The sequence below is a fragment of the Grammomys surdaster genome, unplaced genomic scaffold (assembly GCF_004785775.1).
Source record: "Grammomys surdaster isolate TR1022 unplaced genomic scaffold, NIH_TR_1.0 191, whole genome shotgun sequence".
In the NCBI taxonomy this organism is placed as follows: Eukaryota; Metazoa; Chordata; class Mammalia; order Rodentia; family Muridae; genus Grammomys; species Grammomys surdaster.
In genome coordinates this window covers 1946419-1969434 of record NW_021604636.1, presented here as the reverse complement: position 1 = coordinate 1969434, position 23016 = coordinate 1946419, and the positions used below count along the sequence as shown (strand labels likewise).

General features: G+C 38.0%; 1 protein-coding gene across 13 annotated transcripts in view; it reads left to right on the top strand.

The window, feature by feature from the left end:
• Positions 1 to 23016, top strand: part of Scn2a (sodium voltage-gated channel alpha subunit 2) — a 79071-nt gene that overhangs the window by 8627 nt on the left and 47428 nt on the right. For 2 of the 13 annotated variants that reach the window (XM_028769113.1, XM_028769104.1), the window contains exons 3-11: positions 1284 to 1373; positions 2267 to 2395; positions 2957 to 3048; positions 3942 to 4214; positions 6764 to 6827; positions 8437 to 8578; positions 8723 to 8929; positions 10121 to 10408; positions 20480 to 20827. In XM_028769113.1, the coding sequence (XP_028624946.1) occupies positions 1284 to 1373; positions 2267 to 2395; positions 2957 to 3048; positions 3942 to 4214; positions 6764 to 6827; positions 8437 to 8578; positions 8723 to 8929; positions 10121 to 10408; positions 20480 to 20827 (1633 nt within the window). Of the gene's footprint in view, positions 1 to 1283; positions 1374 to 2266; positions 2396 to 2770; positions 2863 to 2956; positions 3049 to 3941; positions 4215 to 6763; positions 6828 to 8436; positions 8579 to 8722; positions 8930 to 10120; positions 10409 to 20479; positions 20879 to 23016 lie in introns of those variants that run through there. The other 11 variants (XM_028769106.1, XM_028769107.1, XM_028769108.1 and 8 more) reach the window with 9 other exon arrangements.

The following is a 23016-nucleotide window of genomic DNA, read 5'->3' as shown; positions in this document are numbered from 1 at the left end:
TGAAAGATTTCAAATGGCACAAAACACTGTTGCTCCTGAGGCACGGACAAGCAGGCATCTGGGGCCTCCTAAAAAGAAAGAGGGAAGGACTTAATGTAAAGGGCAGGGGACATCTTTGTTGAGCTCAGTTGCAAAGTAAGTCAAATGATAACTGTAGTATAGCTGTGGATTATCCTTTTGTTTTTAATGAGGTGACATGGAGATTTTTCATCTGTAGGTAGAAGAGCTGGAGGACTAAAGATGCAATAGGTTCATAAGAACAAGAAAATAAGCATCTCTTTCAGGAACTCTGGCTCTGAGGTAGAGAAAAGAAGTAAAGCCAGAATTTGCTGATGAGAACTGTGGGTTACAGAGACCCTCGGTCTCACTCAAGATAGGAGAAACGTAAGCAAGTTTGTGTTGGGGGTTGATGAAGAGAAGCTAAGGGTCACACAAAGGTAACAGAATGGACAGCTAAGCTATTCCTAAAGCATTCTGGAAAAGGTAGCTCTCCAGAACACATGTGGAGAGATGGATATTTCCCCACCATTAACAGGAAAAAGAGGGCAGGTCCCAACAGATTTTTGGCAATTTGGGGTGGGGAACAGAGTCTGGTGTTATCACTATCTCTTGTGAAGTAAGAAATGAGGTCATCAACTTGCAATAAAAAAGGAGGGAAGAAGAGGATTGAAAATTGAAGGACAACAGAGAATGCTTGGAATTATATTTGGAGGAGGTCAGATCTGCATCCAAGCCGGACCACATGGGACTATGTCTAGGACCACTGTGGTTAGGAACCATTCATTTTTAATGTTGCCCATCTGCTAAGAAATTATGCATCCATGGATGGCCCAGGCACAGAGTGGCTTCCTTATATGAATGGTAAACTATCTTATATTTTGACTTTTGTTTTATTATTTGCAACAATAAAGGAAATTCCTCTGTATAGTCATGTTTTCCAGATTGTGCTGCCCTCGGATGGCTGATCCCTGTCACTTGTGTAGATGCATTTGAACAAGCTGGGAATTAAATACGGGCCTAAGAGCACTATTACTAAAACCAAAAATCAACTCATTTCTTTACGTTTTTTGTCTTAATTGTTATGTTTCTTACTCACCTTGATAGTTGATTTTTTTAACACATAGAATTGAAGTGACAGAAGCAAAAGAAAAGTGAGGATAAAATAATATGCAGCATAAAATAAGCACATGAGTCTTAAAGAGTTGGTGGGGGTGAAACCAGGGATATGCATGAAAAGTGGGGTCTTCCTATCAACTTTGTTTTCCTTGACAATACCTTTCTACTTTATTCAATGTGCTTATCATGTGCACAATTCTTACCAACTGTGTATTTATGACCATGAGTAACCCTCCAGACTGGACAAAGAATGTGGAGTAAGTAAAAAATTCATGTCAAAAATTATTCATTTAACATTTCAAGACACTTTTCATTTCCTTAGTACATTTTTCTAGCCATGCTAAGCCAGATGATTCAAATCCGTGCCCACCACTGACATCCTCTAGGACAGTGCTTCTCAACCTTCCTAATACAGAAATCCTTTAAAACAGTTATTTCGGTTGTGGTTATCCCAACCATAAAATTATTTTGTTGCTACTTCATAACTGTAATTTTGCTACTGTTATGAATTGTAATGTAAATATCTGATATGTGGGACTCCTGTGAAAGAGTCATTTGATACCCCACCCCCCAAACAGGTCTCAACCAACAAGTTGAGAACCACTTCTCTAGGACAATATTTTCAGTAGCTCAAATAGCTGCATTGATTTGCCTGATGGAGAGCTTCATCTTCCTTTTGAATCTTATATATTAGAGATTCCTAATGATTACTAATATCTGTTGCATTCATCATTTATGGATTAACATTTATCTGCTTAAGTCATACTGAAAGTCAGCTCACATAGTTCAGATACTATCATCATAAGACAGATGGTGTTTTCACATACTTTATGTTGAGTAATATGGAAAGTGAAGTATCAATTTATTTACAGTCAATGAGAACATCATTTGGAATTTAATGGTACTTTTGCCTTAAGCTCTACCTAAATTCTCTATCAGAAATCAACTTGAAGTCTATTCATGTGTGTTATCAAAGTCATCTTTAGGATATGTTCACTTGCATGTGTGTATATCTCAATGGTAGCGAACATGCTTAATATCTGTGAGGCCCTGGTGTCAAGTCTATTACCAAAACATTCTTTTAAAAATTAACTATACATGTGCAAACCACCTACAAAATCCTTAATGTTAACTTGGCTATTTTTCTCAGGTATACTTTTACAGGAATTTATACTTTTGAATCACTTATTAAAATACTCGCAAGGGGCTTTTGTCTAGAAGATTTCACATTTCTACGGGATCCCTGGAATTGGCTGGATTTTACGGTCATTACCTTTGCGTAAGTATTTTTATGATACTTTCTATCCTGACAGAGGTAATCCAATGGAGTCTATACAGTAGCTCTCAGTATTGGCTTTTTTAGATTAATAAAGCATTTTAATTAGTTATCATGTGAATTTAAAATATCTTTTCCAATCAAATGATTCAGTTTGAAGAAATCAGGAATGATTGTAATAAATTCTATGACTTTGGTTTCAATTAGCTGTAAGGTAATAACAACAATCCCAATAACAGCTCAGTCAATGACAATACCATTCTCCTCTAACTGGGAAATCTGATGACAACACTCACTGAAGTTGAAATGGTCTTGATTCAAGACCAACATAGACGTAGATTTCCCAAAATTCTGAATAACTCTGATTTAATCCTACAGGTATGTAACAGAATTTGTAAACCTAGGCAATGTTTCAGCTCTTCGAACTTTCAGAGTCTTGAGAGCTTTGAAAACTATTTCTGTAATTCCAGGTAAGAAGAAGCCGGTATAAGGTGGTAGGCTCCTTATATCTCCAACTTTTCTTGTGTTCTGTCATTGTGTTTGTGTGTGGACTCCCTATTACAGATATGTGACAGAGTTTGTGGACCTGGGCAATGTCTCAGCGTTGAGAACGTTCAGAGTTCTCCGAGCATTGAAAACAATATCAGTCATTCCAGGTGAGAGCTAGGTTAAACACCGAGGCTGACTTTAGCTGCACTCGCTCACTGCTCACAGCTTTTTTTTGGCAAAAGCCTGATTGCTTGTTGCATAGTGCAAGACAATGATCAAAAGCAGGAACTGACCCATTCCAGGTTGGATAGGTTTGATTCTTTGCTTTTGACTGGTTGCTCTTTCTCAATCTGTTCTAAATCAGCCTTTGAGTTTAACAAGTTTTGCATGAGGCACTTACAGTAACAGGCTACCTTGTTTGCATCTTACAGCACCAAGCTTTCCGCATAGAAGCTGAGATGTGAGACAGACGGGCCAATGCTAATTTGATCAATTAGTTCGAAAACTGGCTATCTCTTTAAGAGGAGATAAGTGGAACAGCAAGGCAGAGCATGAGCGCTGCATGGGACTCAGCTTGCAGATGTCTTCCTTATTTTGGTCCATTCTCACGTTTTCAAAGTGCAGACAAAGCTATACCCTTGGAATTCAGTGGTTGCAAGGTTTCTTGATACTTCTCTACTCATACAGATTTTTCTAAAAAAAAAAAAATAACAAACCAATATGGGGTTAGAGAGTAAGACATCTGCAAATAAAAGCAAACTGTTTACATCAGGTTGATCTTCAAGCATGAGTAACACAATCATACCTTTTGCTTTAAGGTGTGTGTGAAAACATACTCAGTTCATTTCCATTTGGTTTTCCAATGTAAGTTCAGTTTCCATTCATTTCCACCAGCTAGCAGGCTTTTCGTGAAATTTTTATTCATCCACAAACATTAAACTAATATTGTTGGCATTCTGCATGACATTTATATTTTTCAGGACAAGCTCATGATATTTTTGTTGGTAAATCCTCCGTTGAATTGTAAGTGATGACTTCCTCTCTCTGGTTTTATTTGTAGGCTTGAAGACCATCGTGGGGGCCCTGATTCAGTCAGTGAAGAAGCTGTCTGACGTCATGATCCTCACTGTGTTCTGTCTGAGTGTCTTTGCTCTAATCGGGCTGCAGCTCTTCATGGGCAACCTGAGGAATAAATGCTTGCAGTGGCCCCCAGACAACTCTACCTTTGAAATCAATATCACTTCCTTCTTTAATAACTCATTGGATTGGAATGGCACTGCCTTCAATAGGACGATGAACATGTTTAACTGGGATGAATATATTGAAGATAAAAGTAAGATATACTCTTGTAGCCGTTAAGTGGTTTGGTTCTTAAAATATTAACAAATAGTATGTGGTACAACAAAATGTCTTAGGATAATTTACTATAACTTCATACATGTACAAAGAATAACAAATAATGTCATGAAAGTAGCCATATCTATTATTTCTAAACCAGAGTTGAAAGTTGTCCCACATCGTCCTGTAGATTAAAAGTATTTATTGTGGAGGCCTTGGCTCATAACCATCTATAGTCAAATCTGATGCCTTCTTCTGGCCTGCAGGCATACATGCAAGCAGAACACTGTATACAAAACAAACAAACAAACAAACAAACAGATAATTGAAAGGCCAGAAGTTCAAGGTACTCCTCAGGTACTAATGTATCCAAGGCTAGCCTGGAATACATATGATGAAATGACAGTTACATAATGAATCCAAGGATAGCCTGAGATTCATTATGACAAAATAGTTTGAACCTTTTTGGTTGACTCAGTCCATATGATCCATCTGGATAGAGAAAACATTTTCTTTCCAAGGTGAATACAAACTTGTATACTGGTCAGAAAAGTAGGCAAATACAATTTATCCATGTACTTATTGATAAGATAATGTTTATTCCTTCATATGAATCTTGGTATTGGAGTTATCATTATCATTTGATTTTATTTGAGGCATTTATAAGAATATGTTAATGCTACATTATGTTTCTGCTTATTGAAGCTAGCATCTCTGTCCTTTGATGACCTGCACTACGTCTCCATGTACCACTAGATTAACCAAATACCACTGTTTCTTGATCACCTGTACTCCTTGGGGTTGTTTACTTCATGTTCTGCACGGTTTTGTTTTGTTAGAAAAATATGAGATTTTTTTATCATAGCTCACTTGATGCTACATTTACAATGTTTCCAATATTATGAAGGCTTTACCTGAAAAGATTCATTAGAAAAAAAAATGAGAAAATCTAACAGCCCCAATAATTTTGAGGTTTTCTACTTACTAACAATATAATCACCGATGAAGAGCTTTTTGCCCATAAATCTTTCCTCTACTTCTGTATGGCTACAGATGGGTTTCTATTTATAGAGCTTCAGTGGGAGAGGGTGATCGTGGCTAAGACTGTAGAGACACAGTGTCCAATGCTCTCCTAAGAGGACACACCCCTTCGTGGCTTCCCCCTCAGCCACACTCAACTCACTGAAATGTGAGGAATATAGATATTTATCATATTTCAAAATCTTTTGGTAAAGGAAAACAAAATTAGTGTCCTTCTCTGTATTCCTTAATTGCTAATATAGAGAACTTTAAAATACATTTTCAAGCATCAATGGTACATTATGCATTCTCCACCACACGAATTTATCTATTGGCATTTTTACTCCTTGTTTTACCAGGTGGTAGCATTTTGAAAGAAGCCATATGGACTCTTTATGAGCAATTGTCTTTTATTTTGGCAGGTTTACTTTCCAGATTATTTTTCATCTTATTGCTTGTTTGGGGGCCTCAACACCTCTAATTTTTCAGACAACCAAATCATCAGTATCGTTTGCGCATTTTTTTTCTGTTTTTGTGTTTCTAAAATGCTTCTTAAGAAGAGGTAAAATGAACATCTAAATATATGGCCTGTACACCAGTCACCTGTGGTTTTGCTAGTGTGTTAGTAGACTTGCTTTTAAATTCATAACAATCTTGACTTTTACAGTTTCATGTAAAGGTCTAAAAATAGTTTGTAAAATTATGACCTAGATTTTCCTACATAATCTATTCATATATGGAACACAGGGCTTAGATATTCTTAAGAATCAAGATACTAAATTTTAAGGGGTATGTGTGTGAGTGTATGACTGCATGAGTGTGTGTGTGTGTGTGTGTATTTACGTGTATGTGTCTATGTGTGTTTAGTTCCTGAGAATATTTTTGCAATGTCTTGAAATTATATATTCCATACCTTAAGAATAACAAGTGGCATATATTTAGACTGCTTACAGTTTTTCAAGATAAAAATTTCTTTTGTTCATTTCAAAGAAAGAATTTAAGCAAGCAAGTAAGCAAGCAAACAAACAAATATTATAAGGAGGAAGCAAGCATAAAGCCCACTTCTCACATGAAATGAAATAAAAATTGGCAGGAAAAGACTCCATATCTATATTGAATCCAGGCAAAAAGTATTCATGCACCACTGAGAAGCCTCCCTTTGCTCTCAATCTGTGCCAAGCAAGCTGACTCAATGCCATGGCTTTCTCTTGAAGCCTCCTCTAAGCAGTTTGAAGCTGTGTTTGTAATAAATGCTGATCCGAAAATGCTATTATTATTATTGTTGTTGTTGTTGCTTCTGGAAAAGTTTCATTTTAAAGTAAATTTTCTACACTTTCTTTAATCAAAATATAATTTTATAGTTGTTCGATAGTCAGTTCCTAAGGGGGAAAAATGTTCATTTAGCCATGACTTTCAATCATTTTGTCTACTTGTATTACAACTGACACATTTATGAGCATGCTTACCTGAATATAATGATCAAATGAAAGGGATTTTAATGAGTATCCTTTGCTCTTTACATAGGTCACTTTTATTTTTTGGAAGGACAAAATGATGCTCTGCTTTGTGGGAACAGCTCAGATGCTGGGTAGGTTGTGCTTCTGCTTGACACTCAGTCAACCTCAGTCATCTGCCACATCCCACACAACTGGCCCCTTGCTCAGTCCTCATTCAAAGTCCTCCATAACTTCTCCTTCAAGCTGACTCACAAAATAGCCTGGATAAGTGTGGATTCTCACCCGCTTCTCACACAGAGAAGCAGCAATTATTGTTCTGTACTAGGTCACATCTAATCTTCCAAATGAGCACAATGGAGAATAGACACTCAGAGCCGACGCATTAGAATTCATAATCACAGACAAGAATGTATGATTAGTGATTTAAGCTAATCCGATCCCCATGGCTTAACAAAAACATAAAATCCATGAAGATCATGTCACCTTGAGACACACCGTGACAATCTGCCTACCATGTTTCAGCAAAGCAAAGTACCTAAAATAGACTGGAGTCTCCTCATACTTTCAAATTCTCACTCTACCACATTTTGTCACTCGGCTTGCCGTCTGTGTTTCCCAATTACATACTGTCACTGTAATAACTCTATTGATCAAATACATTAGTGAATATATGGCTACCATAGAGAATATTTAGTTATGCTAACATAACTAAATACTAAATAATATGCTAACAAACATCATGGCAATGTTTGTAATTAAGAAACATTACACATAAAAACAAAGCCTGGTAAAGTTCAGGGAAATATTAATCTTTCCCTACTTGGTCAAATATTAGAGGGACAAATAGGCAAAAATCTAACATGTTTTCTGTGATAATATTCTACACAATGCAGCTAATACCTTTACCAAGAGCCTCAGTAATGATATGGTTTACACTTGGCTCCTACAATAAAAGACAGCAGACTTTATGGTTAGATCTGTGATACATAAGGCAAGCATTTTAATCCCCTAACTACCTGCACAGTACTACACGCTTTCCACACAGTGTCATATTGAGTGTTTGCATGTTGGTAGATTTTTCTTCTTCTTGTTGTTTTTGTTTTGAGACCGGTCCTTTTATTAGTCCCTTCTGGCCTGCGAGGTTCCTGAGGGCTAGCCAGGTCAGGAAATTAACCCCAGTTCACTCAGCCCAGAAATGTGAGTCACAGTACATTAAGCTCTGCTTAATCAGCAAGTAAGGTGATTCTATGGGAACCACACTGCTCGGTGTCACTCTCTTTTCAGGATGCCCACTCCTGGTTACCACATTTTCTTCTTTCTGTCCTAGTTCACACACACACACACACACACACACACACACACACACACACACAGCTTATATCTCAAGACGTCATCAGTGAAAATCAATTACATTTCTATGGATTTACTTATCTGATTATGTTCATTGTCCCAAAAGAAATTGTTCAAGATATAATTATGATGTATAGGAATGGATGATAAACATGATATTACAATTAGGGACTAGAGGAATCAACAAGACTTGGTAAATTTGATTACTGCACAGGAAAAGCCACCTAAATAAGCCATGCTAAGTAAGTCAGAAGATGTAGGATTTCTGTAGAGGCTATACAAAATAATTCACATCAAGTAAAATGAAAAAGAAAAAAGAAAAAAGGAAAAAAATAAGACCAACAAATCCACAGATGCTGAGTTCCTCTCTCCTCTCTAATGTAATTACAGCCAGTGTCCAGAAGGATACATCTGTGTGAAGGCTGGGAGAAACCCCAACTATGGCTATACAAGTTTTGACACCTTCAGCTGGGCCTTCTTGTCCTTATTTCGTCTCATGACTCAAGACTTCTGGGAGAACCTTTATCAGCTGGTAAGAACTGACATAACGATTCTTCTAGGAAGCATGAGATTTTTGTGACCAAGGGACCTGCTGAGGAATCTTTTATTATTTTAGAGAAGGAGCTTTTAACAGCCGATGTGAAATTTATAAACATGTTCCTTCCGTTTTTCACAGACTCTGCGTGCAGCTGGGAAAACCTACATGATATTTTTTGTGCTCGTGATTTTCTTGGGCTCATTCTACCTGATAAACTTGATCCTGGCTGTGGTGGCCATGGCCTATGAAGAACAGAACCAGGCCACACTGGAAGAGGCAGAGCAGAAGGAGGCAGAGTTTCAGCAGATGCTGGAGCAACTTAAGAAGCAGCAGGAAGAAGCCCAGGTAGAGTTGACTGGCATAGAAACCGTTATGTTGATTTCCATTCTGTGACCTGACAGTTGTGGTTGACATTGGAAAGACAAAGGTGTATGCTGTCAGGGATCTGTTTGGTTGTAAGCAAAATGTTCATTGATTTGGTGATTATGATATACACCACGGGCAATCAGTTACAATTGCTTTCTTGACACTTTCTTCTTTGTGACATCTTAAGAAGTTGACTCTCAGTACCCTCATTCACTGAAGCTTATAAAGTAGGCAGAGCAATATGCTGTCAATTGAAGCAATTCCTTAATACTGCAGCAAACAGGAATTCAGTTAGAGTGGCTTCTTCAATACAGAATTACTAGAGGTAATGAATGTCAGAAAATGCAAGTCATACTGCAATGATTTCACAGATTTGGGAAATACAAGACCCTATCTAACATGAAATCATGACAACACTAACATTCCCAGCTTCTTGCACTGGAAACTCTTAACATAGACTCAATGAGTCTTCAAAATAAGGCAATTATTTTTCTAAATATATATGTTTGACCTAATGACATATGCTAACTCAGTGACCTGACTTTTGCCTCTTATTGTCTGTTGAATGCATGCCACTATCATTCAATCTATAATAAAGGCCAAAATAGACTGGGGTAATAACAACAATATTGAACACTGTATTTCTTTTAAAGCCATATACTTATCATTGACAGAGTCATACCGACATCCTGGGATACCCTAATATATAGTCTGTGACATCCTTGCACATTTTCTAATTAAATAATTAAGGTAAAAGAATAAGAGGTTTAATCGATAAATACACGACGGAGTTTAATTTGATAACTCGCTTTGGTGGTCATTTCGAATGTGACGAAGAGCAAATGCCTTTGAGATTAAATAGCAAACTTTAATTCTTAAATTCCTCTTTAAATCCTGTTTTGATCACATGGGAAATGTTACGTTTTTTTATGTTCATGTTAGTAGATAGAGTGCCACATCAAGTCAGAATTAGATTTTTATCACTTATATGTGTGTACTTCCGTGTTGATTTTTATTCTTCGGTTAATGAAAACGTCCCGTTTTCCAAAGTATGGGACATTATATGAAATTGTATTTCAAGGTCACATTCATTTTATTCTAGACAAACGAAGCAGTAAATGTATGGCGTTGAAAGCTGTATACAACCTGTGCTTACGTTGTGCCTTCTAGGCAGCAGCTGCAGCGGCTTCTGCAGAATCCAGAGACTTCAGTGGAGCAGGTGGGATAGGCGTTTTCTCGGAGAGTTCTTCAGTAGCGTCAAAGTTAAGTTCCAAGAGTGAAAAGGAGCTGAAAAACAGAAGAAAGAAAAAGAAACAGAAAGAGCAGGCTGGAGAGGAAGAGAAGGAAGACGCGGTGCGGAAATCTGCCTCTGAAGACAGCATACGAAAGAAAGGCTTCCGGTTTTCCCTAGAAGGAAGTAGACTGACCTACGAGAAGAGGTTTTCCTCTCCACACCAGGTAAAACAAACAAATGAAACAAAGATAGATGAAATGGATTGAATAGAGTTCATTTCCACAACAGGGTTTCTTTCAAAGGCTGTGCTTTTAAAAATGGGGCTGAAGCTGCCTTCTAGAATGAACTTCATGACGCTTTCAACCATGGTAGTGAGAATCAAGGGTTGGGTTGCCATCTCAGACGTCCTGCAAGTTTTATAACTGTTTTTTTTTGAAAGCACAGGAAGGCATTTCATAGCACACTGAGCTTGAGGAGGTTTGTGGTTTTGTGGTTTTGTTAAAGACTTGAGACTCTGGGCAGTGTTCCACATGGGGAATGATCACAGATGGTCCCCATCCCTTCTTAGCTACTGTGCCTGGACCCAGTGAGCTGTAGGTTTTCTGAGTGGCTGGTGCCCAGAAGTGGACCGGGGATGCTTCTGAGCCATCTGTACAGTGTTCCCATCCATGTGAAAGCTCTCATTAAGAGTGAATTATTCATTGTTTCAAAGGAAGCTGAGACAAAATCTTTTCTAAAGTATAGCCAAAATCACAGGTAGACAGGCGCCTAGAAAGATCCATGTCACTAACTAGCAGTGATGTTTGATTGCAGTTGATTTTCTGTGCCTCGTCTTAAAGGAGGATGGGAAATTCAAAGAATGCACTGATTTGCATATTGCAAGAAAATGTTTTCTGCATGCCTCTAGCTTATGTACCCAGCCAAGCTGTTGAAATCTCACTATTTAGGTCCCTTGGTTATTTAAAATTACCATGAGAATTTCCCAGAAATACACAGTTCCTTGGAGGACAAGTTCACCAGGAGTGAAACTACAGTACTCCTGTAGTACCAAGAATAATGACAACACACTGTATTGGTGTTTGCAATATGAGTTGTTAAGGCACTTCATTACAAAGCTAGGTAACTACTTATTTAATTATTATAGCAAACTTTCAGATAGGAAGAGGAGAGACTCTGTGCTTTGTTGGGTGCCTGTCCGATGGGCACTATCTATTTTGAGACCTATTTCATTAGTTTCTGTTAATTGTACAAAAAGTAGAAGGTTTCGTTCTGGTAATTTTCAGATAAGCACATGGCAGACCTTGACCATCCTTATTCACATCCCTATTTCATTTGCCTTCTCTGACTCCTTCTCTCTCTAGTCTCTTCCCTTTTCCAAAATAAAAGACATCCCACCCTACTTTCATATGTATTTTTCATCTATGTATATATTTGCATATATATATATGTATATATATATGCATGCATTTTCATATGTAGAACCTAGAAATGTATTTTTTGAGTCCAGCTCTCTTCTGCTGACATGATGATCTGTGATTTGTGGCTATAACATGATGATATATCATGTTATTTATGGCAAATTACTGTATTTTGTTGTGTAGAGATACCACATTTTCTTTATCTGTTGTTGATGGATACCTGGGCTGATCATATAGCTTCAGAATTAATGCATAGTGCTATTGTAAACAAGGATATGCAAGTATCTCTATGGTATGTTGACTTGAATTCCTTTGAGTATATATACCCAGGTATGGTATAGTTGGAGTCTATGATAGCTCTATTTTTAGTTTTTTAAGCAGCCTCTTCCTGATTTCCAGAGTAGCCGGGCTGACATATATCCTTTCCCACATTGTATAAGGTTCAATTTTCCTGCTACTCTTGCCAACGCTTAGAATTTGTGTTTTCCTATGAAGGTGTCTTGTAATTTATTTTTAACAAATCCTTTTAGCTGAGATGAGGTGGAATCTCAGTGTAATTTTGACTTGTGTTTCTGTGGTGGCTAATGATACTGAATATTTCTTCTTCGTGTATGTATTGGCTAGTTGTATTTCTTATGTTGAGAACTATCTGTTCAGTTCATTGCCCATTTGCTGATGCCGTTGTTTGTTCTTCTGGTGTTTAATGATTTTGTGTTCTTGGTATGCTCTGTACCAGTCTCTCATTGTTCTCACCAATCTTCCATTCTTTTCACCAAGGAAGATGCATTTTTCTGTAGTGCCAAAGATTTTTAATTTGATGCAATCCCACTTATCAATCCTGTCTGTTATTTCTTGAGCTGTTTATTTTTCTTTTCAGAAAATAGGTTGCTATGTCCATATCCTGAAGCCTTTCACTCTGCTCTTCTCCTGTGGCTTCAGAGTTTCCAGTCTTACTTTAAGATCTTTGATTCATTTTTAGAAAATATCAAAGGACTTTATGTATTCAAAAATTGTAGCAGAGAAGCATCTATTCACTGGGAAGATGACTGAGATGAATATTTGTATTTGAATGCAGAGAGTTAAGGTATCAAGTCTCACGATTTACTCAACTTAATTACTTGGCCACTCCATGATAACTGCAGGAACATCGACCATTGTTGTTGCTGCTTTTGGTTTTCTATAGACAAAGTCTTCTCATGTTTCCCAGGTTGGCCTCTCACATGTAGAGCTGAGGATGACCTTGAACTCCTGAACTTAATGCCTCCACCTCAAGTGGAGATTTCAGAGATATGTCACCAAGTAGTTACAAACATTTTATCTTCTTGATGTAGTCTTCTTTTTATTAATATGTAACAACTTTATCTCTTCCAAATAAATTTGGCTTCAGATCTGCTTTGTCAGGTATGAGCAAATCTGTGCATACTTACTTTCAGATGTCATTTAATTGAGGTTATTTTTTGCATCTTTCTGCTCTCATCTCTTTATATCGTTACTAGTGACTTGAGTTTTATGTGGATAGCAAATAGGTGAATCTTGTTTCTTAGTCCTTTTAGCCAGTATACATGTTCTAATTGAACCATTAAGACCCCTTATATTTAGGGTAATTAGTGAATGGTATATATCAATTTCTCTCTGACTCATTATTTGCTGTTTTAACAAGGTTAAACTTCCTTCCCAATCTTCACTTCTGCATTGGTTGTATCTATTTTAAAGGACAGCTTTACTGGATGCTGAAATCTTGTTTGGCAGTCATTTTGTTTCGTGACTTGATATGTGTTAGTCCCTACTCTCCAGCCCCTTAGAATTTTTTCAGCAAAGTCTTTTGCTCTGAGTGGCTTAACTTTGAAAGGATCTTAGCCCTTCCCTCCCACAACTCTGCAGAGTCTTTCTTCACTTTGTCGTGTAAATATTTTGACTCCAATATGACTGGGAGATGTTATTTTCTGGTCATGCCTACTTCATGTTCTACTTTGTTCAATCCCTGTTCTTTATTCGGCTGAGTCTTGTCTTTTAATGATGTTTTCCATTGAGTGCGGTTTTTTGTTTGGTTTGGTTTGGTTTGGTTTGGTTTGGTTTAGTTTGGTGGTGGTGGTGGCAGTGTTCAATTCCTAGAGTGTTTTTCATTCCTACAATACCTGTTTAACTTCAAACTCTTGAGGTCTCATCCAAGTGGCTAAATTTCATATGCAAATTTTTGAGCGGATTTCTTTATTTCAGTTGTCTGTTTCCTCTAATCCTCTTTGTGGTCTCATTGATCATTTTTAAAACAAGACTCACATGTTTGGCATGTAGGACATTCACTGTCTTTGGATTTGGCTATTGGGAAGTTAATAACTTCTGAGGCGGGGGGGGGGCTAGTAATACAGTTGAGTTTCTCAAGTGCTTGGATAGCATGCATGAAGCCCTGGTTTCATTCCCAGGACTGCATAAATTGTGGTAACATAGGCCTATAGTCAGAGAACTTGGGTGGAGGAGACAGGCAGATCAGAAGCTAAGGGTCATCCTCAATTACAAAGAGTGTTTTAGGCCACAGTAGGCTATATGGGAGTCTGTAACCAAAATAAAACAATGACAATAAAATTCGGCGAGGTTGTGTTGTTGCCTTGCCTGGTCAAATCTCTTATCTTTCTACCCTTAGATTCATGCATCTGTGGGGATGGATTTGTGGTTTTTATTTGGGGTCTTCTTCGTAGACAGCATTCTTTTGAGGTTTGATTCTCAATACTGCTTAGATAGAAGCAAATAAAATGGGAATAAACCAGGTGTAGAAGTACTAATTGTAGAAATGACTTTTTAAAAATAGAAAAAGAGAGAGAGAAAAAAAAAATGATAGAAGCATCATAGTATAAAGTATGAAGTTAAAAGATTAAAAGTGAAATTAATAAGAATAAAAATGAAGTTAGAGTAAGGAAAGGGAAAAAGAAAGAAGCAAGATTTCAGAAATGATATCATCATCATCTGTGACTCCACCAACTCTAGAGTCTGTGCACCTAAAGACTACAAATGACCAACTCAAGCTATGTCCCTCAAGTGCTTTGAAAGGTAGGCAAAGAAAGCATAGCTCTTCTATAGCAGTTCTGCAGGTGAGGAGAGAACCCAGGGAGCCAGGCACTCTACCACCCATCTCAGTATTTTAAATATCTGCTTAGTGCTAAACCATCCTCAGTAGGCAAGAAGCTTCAGAACCAAATCACCTACTGGACTTGGGCTCAGAGCTTTTTGCCCCACTCAACAGCTAATCCTCCATGGCATGAGGCAGCTACCAAAGAAGGTAAGCTATCTACTCACCTACTGACCATAAGCTGAGAAGTCTTAGCCTCTAAAGCAGCAGTTCTCAACCTGTTGTATAGATGCTGGAGCCAAACTCTGGTGCTTATAATTGCACAGCAAGTGCTGTTAGCTCAGTGGTTTTCCAACTTTGGATCACAATCTCTTTGGTTGAAAGACCCTTTCACAGGTTGCCTAAGACCACCAGAAAACATAGACATTTACATTATGATTTACAACAGTAGACAAATTACAATTATGAAGTATCAATGAATATAATTTTAGGGTTTGGGGTCACTACAGCATGAGGAACTATATTAAAGGGCCACAGCACCAGTAAACTTGAGAAAAACTGCTATAAAGTAACCCAGAGAAGGGAGGTGTTTTTCCTTACCACAGAGAACAAGACAGTAACTACCACACTCTCCACAGCCCATCTTCTCTGTGGCTTAAACTTTTCCTCAAGTTAGTGTCTAAACCTCCAGCTCTTCATGAGTGACTCTTGTGACTATCTCCTGCCCAAACAGTGTGACAGGATGCTGCCACTCTCAAACAATATGCCCCTTGATGAGATGTGCCCAGCTATAGTCCTCTGAAATATGAGGATCAACAAATTGGCCTTCTTCTACAATGCTGGCCTGTAAGAGGAACCACTGCCAGCCAAGCTTTGCACAAGATTTAGAGCTTTCAGGAACTGTAGATTTCTCCTGAAGGTATACTTGTCAGTCTTCTCTGAAAGGGGCGCCAGTATGCTCCATATTTACCATGTGGATGGTTACATCATAGGTATTCATTTCACTCCTGCTCATAAGCAATGCTGACAACTGGACAGCAGAGTATTACTTTCACTATAGATCTGGCTCAATATCTGGTGATTCTTAATCTGACACTGAAACTCATGGACTTTCTTCTTTTATGGGCATCCTGAAAAGCATCTTTTAAAGCTGATGTTGAAATGTATAATTTGATTCCCTTTAAAATATACACACATCTAGGATGTTTTTTATTTCTCTTCACAGCTCATCAGATAAAGAGTATCACATGACCTAGTAGTTAACATGCACATTTTGGTAGATCAGCTGACCCATTCCACAGCCAAATAATATTGTGAGTTCAGATAAATGATCTCAAATTGAATAAGATTTTTTTTTACCAAAGAAGAACAACATTTTTTTTAATTTTGTCAACACAACTCTTATGGTTCTATTTGTATAAATCGTAAATGGGAAATGTGAGTCCCTTAAATGGTGGATTCTCTTCCTAAAATCATGATTATTTTGAGAAGACAAAAGAAAGGAGAGAAGAAGGAAATGGAGGGAGGGAGTTAAGAAGAGATAAAGGGCAAGAAGGAGAGAAGAAGGAAGATTATTTTGCCTACCCATGAACCTAACTTTGTATAAATTATAAACTAGGTTTGCCTAAATTTGACAGATATTTTTTTCAATTTACATCATCCCAAATCCAAGGGGATCAATTTAGTCTGTGCACTATGCTTGGAAATGCTGTGGCTATCCCTGTTATTTCTGTATTTCCTCACAGATACAGCATTTCCTTTGTAGTATCTGTACACCTCTCCTTGTGCCTATTTCCCAGATGGTTGGACATTGTGAGAGATTGATTACAGCCATAAATGACCTTTAGTGTTTCATCAAATTTCATATTTGTCTCTTAAGCAATTTGTATAAATACAATGTACTACTTTAAATATATTTGCCCGGTTTTTAAAAAAAAATAGTCACTAGATTGCAAAGAAGATGGAGTGGTGTTTACTGCTCTAGAGGTGGTGGGACCTGGGAGAATGGAGCAGATAAATGAGGCAGACTAAAGCATCATGCGATAGCCAAGTTTATTCAAAGCATCAGACAATTTATACTCTAAGGGTTTAGAGAACTCACATGAGTAAAGCGACCAATCACAAGAGCAAGCCACATGTGATGGACAAGCTCCACAAGAAACATGATTTTCTATAGAGGCAACTAAACACATAGTAATCACCAGTTGTAATGAGTAATCTGAAATAAAGTTACCTCTATCCACTACACATGGGAGTGAAACAAAAGCATAGTCCAAGAACAATTTTTTGATTTTGAGGAAACTGATGTCACAAGACTTTTGTCTTAGTTTTCCCACAAGCACTCAAAAATCTCCTAATACAACTTTATGCTTGTTCTGACAGAGATGGGACAAGATTGGAGATGAGAGATGGAGGAAGACAGAGAGATAGCACCCAGATGTTTCAATAACCCCACTGTGAAAGTTCCGGAAGTAATAATGAAAATGTCAAACCAAATATAGAGATTTTACCTGGGTATAGTGGTAGTAGCCTCTTAGCTTTTATGAGATATTTTCAAAGGTCAAGGATCACAAACTATTAAGAAACCATGCTTTCTAATGATATAATGAAGAGGATATTTTGTTGATAACCACTTCTGCTTTCATACTAAATAATATTTAAGGTTTTTCCTGCAAGATTATAATTTTCAAAGCAGAGTAGGTGGAAATGTGAACTATTTCTTAGACATCTCTGACTTGTAAGTGTGGGAGAGAAAAGGGAAGAAAGTCAAGAGCGCATCTCTAATCAAGCCTCAAGGTAATCTGGATATTTTCTTTTGAAACTTTTCTAAGAACCAGGTCACCTGTGATAAATTAGCAGTTATAGTTCTGGAGATTCACCTGTGGGAAGGATGTGTCTTCTGGGCTGTCTTTCATCACCATCACACCATTAATTTAGGAAATAATCGTAAGCACGTCTGTGGTATAAGTAATGGCTCAGAAAGAGGCATAGCATTCTGTTTGGCCCATGGAGAACACATTTCTCTTTTCCAGATATTGGGAAAGGGCGGTACCTTTACTACTGAGGTTGTTGAGATTATTGACTGTAGGCATCTGGCCACACACGCAAGGAAGCAACCTGACCTGGCTATGGAGAAAGACATGGTTTGATTATTTGCAGTGTAGCTAGTTGTTGTTCATAAAGTCTGTTAATACAACTTTCAATCAGTTTTATTGAGATGACCTCCCTCTATCTATGATGTACTTTAACATGTAAACTATACTAAAAGTTTTACATATACATCAATTTTAATGTATTTCCTTTAAACCTTTTTGTCCTTTTCTTTTTGAGCTAATATAAACAATAGGTTATTAATTATGATAGGTAGAATTTCTGTGGTGGCTTGAATAAAAACAGACCCTATAAACTACTATGTTTGAATACTTTGTCCTTTCCCCCTTGGTAGAACTATTTGGGAAGGATTATAAGGTATGGCCTTGTTAGAAGAGGTATGTCATGTCAGGTGGGTACTGAGGTTTCAAAAGCACTCATCTATCCACAGTGTACTCTCTGCTTCCAGTTTGTAGTTGCAGATGTGAGCTCTGCTGTCTGCCACTTCTTACCTCCACTCTGTCATCCGGAACTCTAAGTCTCTGGAACCATCATAGATTTTTTTCCTTCTGTAAGTTGCTTTGGTAATGGTATCTTATCACAGCAATAGAAAAGTAACTAAGACAGATGGGTTAAGAGTAGGGATGAGAAGAAATAACTTCAATAGAGGGATGTCTGTCTTCTTAAATGTTATTTGCTTTGTGAATAATGAATGGACACATAGCACAAAAAAGTATTTGACACCTACAGATGTGATATAAATATTACAAATATCATTAAAGAAAAGATGATTATATGAAAGGAAAATTGGAAGAATACTTAGTACTCAAAGAGTATAAGAATATCGTAGGCACAAAATTTTATTTGGCCTTAAATCATTCAAAGAGGAAAAAGATCAAACTCACCATATTAAATTGTGGAATTTGTATTATTTCTATTAATAATTATAGACATACAATACAGAATGGCTTACATAAAACAGAACTATTGGATTATATAAATAATGTCTATGCATAGTTTTAGGCAGATATGGTGTTTGATTTATATAAGGAGTTATGGTTGCCTTGAGTCTAAGAAGAGATTTTGGGCCTTGGATATTAAGCAGTCTTGAAACTTTTGAAGTTGGACTAAATGCATTTTGTGCTTTGATATGGTTATAAGGCTATGAGCAGCAGGAAGTGGAATGTGGTGCTTTTGATAAAAACAGCCCCGTAGGCTCGTATGTTTGAGAGCATAGGCACAAGGGAGTGCCACTGTTTGAAACGATTGTAAGGATTAGAAGGTGTGACTTTATTGGAGAAGATGTGGCCTTGTTGGAAGAAATCTGTCACTGGGGTTGGGCTTTGAGGTTTCAAAAGTGAACACTAGACCAAAGCTCTCTCTGTCTATGAATTGGGATGTAGTTCTCAGCTACTTCTCCAGTATCTGCTGGCTTGCTGCCATGTTCTTCTCTACCGTGAGAAAAATGGACTAAGTCTCTAAAACTGCAAGCAAGAAACCAACTAAATTTCTTTAATAAGGTGATGATGTCTTTTCACAGCAAAGAACAGTGACTAAGACAGCAAGTTGTATGTAGGGAACAGGCCTAACCATGTCTTTATTCATATATCATCCAAGGTTCTCTTATGTGTCTAGCATGATACCCACTGTCACTCTTAGACCCAGTAATCTCAACAACGAGAGCTGAAAACGCACCTCTGTTTCACAATAATTGAAAAAGGAAGTGTTGATTCTCAGTGGGCCAAGCAACAGCTCAGATCCCTCTGTAAACCATTCCATGCATTACAGGGATGGAGTGTTCTAGTTGGCTAGACATGAGTTGACCTGCTTCTAGAGTCGGGGATTGAATTAGTGCCTTAGAAATTAAATGATTCAAGAATTGAGGAGCCTTTCCTAAGGTACAAGGTCTTATGAATCACAAAGAGATGGCTAGTAGTCAAGTGACCACATGTGTAGCAGAGGTTAGAAACACAGACTGATGGCGTAGAAGAGGTAAGTTATCCCTGTTGGTGTGTGATGGCCAAGCAGGGTAAGGAAACAGGCTATCATTAAAAAATGCTAAGTGACGGTGATCAGATTCTTATTTGAAAACAGGTTTTTGCTAATACCGTGTTGTTCAGATTTCTTGAGACAGAAGAGTGGAAATCAGGAAATGAATCATACAGTTATTTCAGCTTGATTTGTTTAATTTATTCATGAAGGCCATTATAAAATATGCAAAGGGAGGGAGAGAAGCTGCTTCTGTACTATAATTATGCAGGTCTTCCAGTGAGCCAGCTTTGATTTTTCTCTGGGGAAGCTCTGCCTCAGGGTGTGGTCACTTGTGAGCTCTTACTGCATCTATTTTGAGCTTCAAAAGGCCTAAATGTAGGTGTGTGTTTAATTACTTTCCGTTGAATCGTTAGGTGAAATTCAATTCTATGAGAATGGTCTAGCAAGTACTGGTGCTCCAAGCATCAGTAATAAGACTAGACAGCATTGTGGGAGTGCTTTTTAACTATGCTTAGGCAAAGAAAATGACAGAACAGGAGGAAAATGAAGGAAGAGTGTAGGAAAGTAAACCAAAGTGCTGAGTACCTACCTAGTGCAGGAAGGGAGCCTTCAATTCCCACCCAGTGATTTATCCTGAGGTAGCCAGCGGGTATGAACCAGGGGGTCAAACCGTTTTCTTCTGGATGCAAGTTCTTAATTCCCTTTATCTGTTTGTTCCTTTTGGTTATTTCTAGTCTCTATTGAGCATCCGAGGCTCCCTTTTTTCTCCAAGACGCAACAGTAGAGCAAGCCTTTTCAGCTTCAAAGGTCGAGTGAAGGATATTGGTTCTGAAAATGACTTTGCAGATGATGAACACAGCACGTTTGAGGACAACGACAGCAGAAGAGACTCTCTATTTGTACCACACAGACATGGAGAAAGGCGTCCCAGCAACGTCAGTCAGGCCAGCCGTGCCTCCCGAGGGATACCTACTCTACCCATGAACGGAAAGATGCACAGTGCGGTGGATTGCAACGGCGTGGTCTCCCTGGTTGGAGGTCCCTCTGCGCTCACATCTCCTGTGGGGCAGCTACTACCAGAGGTGAGGCCCATTAAAGCTGCAGCTGAGAGCACAGAAAGAGAAGGCACACGGGTACAATCAGGAATGTGGGTTTTGATTTCCACAGATGATAATTTTTCCTGCATCTGTTATTTCCAAGCCAAGATGTGGTTGGTTTTATGAAGCTATGAACTTATCTCGTCAAAAAACCTCACCACATCTCTACAAATTAATATCATACAATGAATTTTATAGACGCATTTGTTCATTATTATTCTTACAGTTTGCTGTTTGATGTAAAAGCCAAACCACATTTTTGTCGTGCAATCATATAACTATTATTATCATCATTGCTTGTTATTGTTATTATTATTAGATTTCTTTTGAAACAAGTTTTCTCTGTGTAGCCCTGGCTACACTGAAACTCTCTTTGTAGACCAGGTTAGTCTTTTTTTTTTTTTTTATGGCAAAGGGTTTTAATAGGCATGTATCTCTTTTTTTTTAACATTCTTTTTTTATTGGATATTTTATTTACATTTTAGATGTTATCCCCTTACCTCATCCCCCCCCGCCCCAGAACCCCCGTCCCACCCCCTTCCTCCTATTTCTATGAGGATGTACCCCCACCTACCCCCCAACTCCCACCTCCCCACTCTCAAATTCCCCCACACTCAGTGTCCAGCCTTCATGGGACCAAGGATCTCCTCTCCCACCTATGCTCGACAAGGCCATCCTCCCCAACATATACAGCTGGAGCCATGGGTCCCTCCCTATGTGCTCCCAGGCTAGTCTAAAACTCAGAGATTCACCTGCCTCTGCTTCCCAAGCTCTGGGATTAAAGGCCTATACTACCACACGTAGTAGCATGATTAAATACTAAGAAATTAAAGAACATGAACATGATTATATATACACATATAAAAAGACAGACACACAGACATACATGCGTGTGTGTGTGTGTGAGTGTGTGTGTGTGTGTGTGTGTGTATTTCAAAAGTTTTGCTATCCTGTTCCTTTAAAACAACTTCATACCTCCATTTGGTATCAGGCTATCACTAATTCTATCTAAATCCCTTATTTCACAATTCTCGATTTTTTTTCATAATGTGCCTTTCCCCCAATACCAACTTTAATGACCCAGCCACCCTACATCAGTAAAGAGGCTTCTTGAACAGCACAGGCTACAGTCACACGTTAGATTTTTTTTCTAATGGATTTCAACTTCTGTATTATTGCCATGAATTCTTCTTATAGGCAAAGTCCCCCCAAGTTAAGCATATGGAAAAGATTTTCAACTTAATATTGTTTATCAGGATGTATCACTGATGGTCCCTTTATAAAACAAGAATTCTTCAAGTTGGCATTAAATGAAACATTACTTGACCTTTATAAAATACTTTAGCCATGTGGTCTGATCACATCAGAGTTTCTCCATCTGGGTTAGAATCTCCTTTGTGTAATTACTTTTATATCTTTTTTTTAAAGCAGACACATCCCTTAGTGACATGTTATAATGGTCCAGATAGTTTTTAATCACTTCTTAGAGGAAGTGGTATGACATATGATGGGATGTAACAACAGTTGCTGCTCATGACTGATTTCCCATGACCTCTTCTCAGCCTTTCCCCCCAGGGAAGTTTCCAAGAATCCTGGAAAAACGGCAAGCCACAGAAGCAGTAGAACTCTGTTGTGAAGCAGACAAGAAGAATGATAAAGAAATGTCACATCTCCTTAGAGAAATAATTTTACACAGTTATGTACAATGCATTGCCCAGAACACTGTGGGATTAGTTCATTGAACCTTCACAACTACCCATTATAATAGTTACTAATTTATGCCCATTTTACAGAGGGGCAATTGAGGCCTGTACATGCTGGAACTAAAATCTGACACCCCAGATATGCTGTGTACAAGCCCTACTACATTCCATTCCTAGGGAAATACAACATTCTATTGGATTTTCATACATGGTAAGAACAGATGAGGAAGGAAGAAAATACTTTCATTTAAACCACTGTTTCTTTTTCTTCTTTTCTTTTTGTCAGAGACAGTGTTTCTCTGTATATCCCTGGTTGTCCTGGAACTCACTCTGTAGACAAGTTTGACCTGGAGCTTACCAATATCTGATCTGCCTGCCTCAGCCTTCAGAGCACTGTGATCAAAGACATGTGCCATCACTACCTGGCTTAATATCTCTCTCTCTCTCTCTCTCTCTCTCTCTCTCTCTCTC